This window comes from Mobula birostris, chromosome 24, assembly GCF_030028105.1.
Source record: "Mobula birostris isolate sMobBir1 chromosome 24, sMobBir1.hap1, whole genome shotgun sequence".
Lineage (NCBI taxonomy): Eukaryota > Metazoa > Chordata > Chondrichthyes > Myliobatiformes > Myliobatidae > Mobula > Mobula birostris.
The window spans coordinates 62,806,335-62,812,592 of NC_092393.1; the positions used below are offsets into that span (position 1 = coordinate 62,806,335).

At 46.3% G+C, this 6,258-nt stretch overlaps 1 protein-coding gene across 1 annotated transcript; it reads right to left on the bottom strand.

Annotated features, from left to right (window-relative positions):
* Positions 1–971: 971 nt before the first annotated feature.
* On the bottom strand, positions 972–3,819 carry tmem100a (transmembrane protein 100a). Its single transcript, XM_072242116.1, has 2 exons — positions 3,282–3,819; positions 972–2,744 (listed from the first exon to the last, which is right to left on the bottom strand). The coding sequence occupies exon 2, from the start codon at positions 2,671–2,673 to the stop codon at positions 2,278–2,280; it is 396 nt and encodes a 131-aa protein (XP_072098217.1). The 5' UTR covers positions 2,674–2,744; positions 3,282–3,819; the 3' UTR covers positions 972–2,277.
* Between the last annotated feature and the right edge of the window lie 2,439 nt (positions 3,820–6,258).

The following is a 6,258-nucleotide window of genomic DNA, read 5'->3' on the forward strand; positions in this document are numbered from 1 at the left end:
TGATCTTCCAGAGAACCAATTTTGTCCCTTGCAATCCTCTTGCTCTTAACTTATCTGTAGAATTCCTTAGACGACTTCTTCATCTTGCGCATCCTCATGCCTTCTTTTAGCCCTCCAGATTTCTTTCTTAAGTGTTCTCTTGCATTTCTGATACTCCATAAGCACCTCAGTTGTTCCTACTTGCCTATAACTGCTATGCGCCTCCTCTTCTTTTTAATCAGACTCTCAATGTCTCTTGAAAACCAAGGTTCCCTTCACCTATTATCTTTACCTTTTATTCTGTCAGGCACATATGAGTCTTGTACTCTCAACATTTCACTCTTGAAGGTCTCCCACTTACCAAGTAAACCTTTGCCAAGAAACAGCCTGCCCCAATCCACATTTGCCAGATCCTTTCTGATACCATCAAAATTAGCCTTTCTCCAATTTAGAATCTCAACCCATGGAACAGACCTATCTTTTTGCATATGTACCTTGAAACTAATGGCACTGTGATACAAAGTGTTCCCCTAAACAAACTTCTGCCACCTGCCCTGTCTCATTTCCCAATAGCAGATCAAGTATCGCACACTCTCTTATTGGGATTCTACATACTGATTGAGGAAACTTTCCTGAACACATTTGACAAACTCTATCCCATCTAATCTTTTTACAGTATGGAATTCACAATAAATATTTGAAAAGTTAAAATTACCTACTATAACAACCTTATGTTTCTTGCAACAGTCTAAACCCCTTAAGCCTTTAAAGGGGATTTTAAGGCCAAGTGTTTTACTCAGAGTGGTTGACATCTGGAACTGACTGCCAGAGGATGTGGTGCAGTCAGATAGGATCAGGATTTTTAAAAAGCATTTAGACTGCATTGTATAGAAGCTGAGCAAATGGAATTAGTGTAGATGGGCAAAGAGGTGGGCTGAAAGGACAGTTTCTGCCTAAACAGTTGTTTGATTGGCAGAGTGGTTGGTGATAGGGAAAAGGTTTGGATTTGGCGATGGGCATGCCACCTTATTTGTTCTCTCTCACTAACCTTGAGTGGTTGTTGTACCTAAAAATGCTATCCAAAAAATTGTAGAACTTTATTCATGAAAAGAGGCAGAGGCCAGTGCCGGGGCAGTGAAACAGGACTTTTATTTGGTAAGCTGGTGTACCGTTCCGATAGAAGGTATTCAGAAATATGTGCCATTAAATACTTCACGAAAATATACACTGATTCGAGGTCCCATTAAATTCACGCGCGCCACTTGAAACTGACCCTAGGATGATCAAAGTGAAACTAGGAAGCTGGACTATCAGGACTTCGGAGGGTGGTTGGGGCAGGCGAGATACAGTATTGAAATGGGAAAGTATGGGACATAGGCACGGCGGAGGCGGGGCGGGGACAGGAGCACAGCAGTACTGAAATACTGTTTGCAACTGACAGTTCATTTAGCTTCACGTTGATTTATCTTAGATGGAGAGAATTATCGAACAACTACATTTCTCTTATTAAAAAAAGACAATTAGTCAATTTAAATCGTCGAAACAATTGTGACACAGGTTAATGAAGTAAAAGCGGGAGTTCCCCGACCTTTGGTGAGCGGTTTTAAGAGCGGCAGTATTGGAGAGAGTAGGGAAACTACTACAGAGTGAGCGCATGTTGGTGGGGAGAGAGAGACTGACAGACAGACAGACGGACACTATGAAAACTAGGAGGTAGAAGAACATTTACGTGTTTAAACATTTTTTGACAAGGGGCATCCCGGGTAACTGCGACAGAGTCCGTCGTGTGCGAGAACAGAGGTGTCAATAAATTAGTACAAATTTACACAGTGGGAGTTCCAGTTCGGCACTGGCAGCTGTCTGGATCTCGCTGACACTCACACAATTAGAGGCGAATAATTAATTGCTCGGTTCCTTTGAATCCTAGGTTCTGAGAATAGCTCCATTTTTCCTCAGCTGACAGGACGGCACTGCATCAGAATCACAATCAGGTTTAATATCACAGGGATATGTCGTGAAATTTGTTGTTTGCCAAGTCCACATTTATGCGATTGAAATTAGCTTTCCCCCAATTCAAGACCTTAACTTGAGGCCTTAATTTGATGAAGAGATAATAGAGAATTTCTTTTTGTTACACGAATTCTTGAGAAGGATCGACATTGAGGAGCATTGTTAAACCCGGCGTGGACAATCCATGTTATATTGTCATCGCAAACTTCCTTGAGTTCAAATTTCCACCAGTGGCTTTCGGACCCAGGTAAAGTGGCTTGGACTTCTTGAATGGAGGGAGAATGTTTCCTAGATGATCATTTCTCTGCTGGTCATTAGTGCAGTCTGACTTTCCCTCCTCCTGGCTCGCTTTCTGCACTGTCTTACTCTCCAGCACACTGCACTGGAGATCACCAGGAGGAATCCCAGTGCCAGCAGGACAAGCCCAAACACCGAGATGACTGAACCATGTGAGTTGAAACTGTAGGCAACAGCAGTAACCACCATGCCAGTAATGAGAATGACCAGGCCAAAGGGCACAGTGCACCTGGAGCAGGACAGTTCGGCTCCACCGGTGGCTGCCGTCAGCTGGCCCTGGCGGCCCAGGAGTTGATCGGCCGCGGGGGGCGGACAGTCAGATCCTTTATCCGGGATGCTGGGAAGCACCGGTAGCCCCGGCATCTCCTTCACCGCTTCCTCTATCATCCTTGACTTTCCGAATTCGTTTCTGTTCTCTCTTCAGACGTCCATAACGCCCAGCTGGTACCTCTCTGGATCTAGGTTCAGAGACAGTAAGATTGTTTATAGTTCACCAGGGTACTGAGCCACCACAGTAACATTTTACACAGAGTGGACGGCTGGGAGAGAAGCGCGGGTAATCTGTGTATCATCGCCAAAACGAACCTATAACACAGCTACAACGATAAGAGTAACGCACACAAAATGCTGGAGGAACTCAGAAGGTCAGGCAGCATCCATGGAGAGGATTCAGGCTGAGACCTTTCATCAGGACTGAAACGTCGACAGTTCGTTTCTTTCCTTAGAAACTGCCTGGCCTGCTGAGTTCCGCCAGCGTCTTCTATGTGTTACTCCGGGTTCCCAGCACCTGCAGAATCCCTTCTGTTATTGATTTGCTGTAATGATAACGCGGGTTGTTCACAATAAATTCACGTGCATGTACTCCCGATCCACGACACTTTCTCTAGACCCCTGCTCAAACTCCCTCTCAGGCAGATGGTCCACTGAGTCGCTTCTCCGGGGATGTCCCGGACCGAGCGCCGCTGGTTTACTTGTTTGGGAATTCACACACTTACCTTTAATGCCGCTTCCAGTCGCTGCTCTCAGTTTTCTGGTTCCTTGCAGTCGTCAGACGTTGCGCACTATGGTACTGGCAGGCGGGCTCGCAATCGCTGCTCAGGTACATTTAGCAGGACGGCATTGGGTAGGGAAAATATAACCTCCGACGGCGTTTCTACTGTCCGGCGCCGGGTCCCGGTCTCAGTCCTGGCTGCACTGCGCTGCGCTCGGACTCTCCCCACCCTCCTATCTCTCTCTATATACCCCACGGCCCTGCTTTTCAGCCTTGGCACGAAGAACTTGTCCTTTCTGTAACTACCGCTTATTTCAAATAGTGTGTGTTAGGCAAAGACATCCCACCAACTTCAAAGAAAGCCGCCTCAGCAAGAAAACGTTAACATATTAGCAATTTATTATAATACATTAAATTACTAAAAGTAGGAATTATTGCTTGTCGCTAGGCAAAGCCAAGTTCCCATCTCCAGAGACAGAGAAACGATCAGGGTCCAGAGTCAATGCTGGATGTTACCGCCCATTAAAGGGGTTGCCTTTACATTTTCATCCCTTCCTGTGTTCCTGAAATCTGCCTTTAAAGACACAAGGCGCATGAAGTGAAACTGATCAGGAGACAGGGGCTGAGGCAGGCTGGGAGGCTCAGCTTCTCTCACTCCTGCTCAGGGGCACAACTGCCACCTCCCACTACGCAAAACAAAACTCATGAACACTTTGTATTCACGCATCCAGTCTTTCACATTCTGACCCGTCTATCCTCAGACAAACACAAACCTGACACAATTCCACATATATTCTCATTGCCAGCTGGGTCTGCAGCAATTACCTCGAGTCATTAGAGAGACACAAGAGGCTGTAACGCTGGAACCTGGAGCACAAACAAAATGCTGCAGGAACTCGACAGATCCAGCAGGATCGGTGGAGGGAAATAGTTAGCTTTTTTGGGCAAAGCCCTCTGCCGGGGCTGGAAGATTAGAGGGCAGCAGCCAGTAGAGAGGTGAGAGGGAGGCCGGGTCAAGAGCTGGCAAGTGATGGGTTGATTTGAGTGCATTAGTTTAATATTGTTGCCTATACTTTGCATGCTATCCATACAGATCATTTCATAACCCTAATGCGTTGAATTTTCCTTGCACTGAGGCAGTCAATAACAGTGCAGAATGAGGTGATACAGTTGCGGAGAGAGAGAGCAGTGCAGGCAGACAAGTTCATCATGAGGCAGATTGCGAGTCAAGTTCGAGCAGATGGAGAAAGGTGGGGGAGGAAAGACTGGAGTTAGAGACAGAGGCTGACAGGTGATGGGTGAAGGCCACAAGATCTACCCACCCTAACTCCATTTTCCATTGATATGAACAGAAAAGAGACATCAGATGCTGGAATATGGAACACTGGAAGAACTCAGCGGCATTTGCAGGGGCAAAAAGTGTAAGTTGCTGTTTTGGGTGGAGACTGAGAGACAGTATATAGCAGTACACTATCACCAGTATATAGCAATAGTGGGAAACTAAAGTTCGAAGTTCATTTAATATCAAAGTATGTACACACAGATAGCAAAGGAATAGGGGAATATGGCCAAAATGCAAGAAAACAACATTAGCATGGACAGGTATTTTGGTTGGCATGGATGAGTCAGGCTGAAGGCTTGTTTCTGTGTTGTATTCAAATCACAAACAAGAGAGGTTCTGCAGGTGCTGGAAATCCGAGCAGCGCACACAAAATGCTGGAGGAACTCAGCAGGCCAGGCAGCTTCTATGGAAAAAAGTACAGTCGATGTTTCGGGCTGAGACCCTTCGGCAGGACTGGAGAAAAAAAGACGAGGAGTAGATTTAAAAAGGTGGTGTTGGGGGGGAGAGAGAAACAAGGTAATAGCTGAGACCGGGAGGGGGGCGGATGAAGTAAATAGCTGGGAAGTTGATTGGTGAAACAGATACAGGGCTGGAGGAGGGGGGAGTCTGATAGGTGGGGATAGAAGGCCATAGAAGAAAGAAAGTGGGGAGAGGAAGGACACTAGAGGGAGATGATGGGCAGGCAAGGAGATAAGGTGAGAGGAAGAGGGGATGGTGAAGGAGAGGGCAGGGCATTATTGGAAGTTTGAGAAATCAGTGTTCATGCCATCAGGTTGGAGGCTACCCAGACGGAATATAAGGTGTTGTTCCACTAACCTGAGTGTGGCCTCATCACGACAGTAGAGGAGGCCATGGATTGATATATCGTAATGGGAATGAGAAGTGGAATTAAAATGGGTGACTACTGAGAGTTTCCGCTTCTTCTGGCAGATGGAGTGTAGATACTCAGGAAATGGTCTCCCAACCTACGTTGGGTCTCACTGATACCCTTCATCCATCATCAACACTGCCCTCAACCGCATCTCTTCCATTTCACACACATCTGCCCTTACCCCATCCTCCCTACACCCTAACAGGGATAGGGTTCCTCCTGTCCTTAACTACCACCCCAAAAACCTCTGCGTCCAGCACATACTTCTCCGAACTTCTGCCATCTCCCACAGGATCCCACCACCAAGTACACCTTTCCCTCCCCTATTTTCTGATTTCCGCAGGGATAGTCATAGTCTTAGTCATACTTTATTGATCCCGGGGGAAATTGGTTTTCGTTACAGTTGCACCATAAATAATTAAATAGTAATAAAACCATAAATAATTAAATAGTAATATGTAAATTATGCCAGGAAATAAGTCCAGGACCAGCCTATTGGCTCAGGGTGTCTGACCCTCCAAGGGAGGAGTTGTAAGGTTTGATGGCCACAGGCAGGAATGACTTCCTATGACACTCTGTGTTGCATCTTGGTGGAATGAGTCTCTGGCTGAATGTACTCCTGTGCCCAACCAGTCCATTATGTAGTGGATGGGAGACATTGTCCAAGATGGCATGCAACTTGGACAGCATCCTCTTTTCAGACACCACCAGTTCCATCCCCACAACATCACTGGCCTTACGAATGAGTTTGTTGATTCTGCTGGTGTC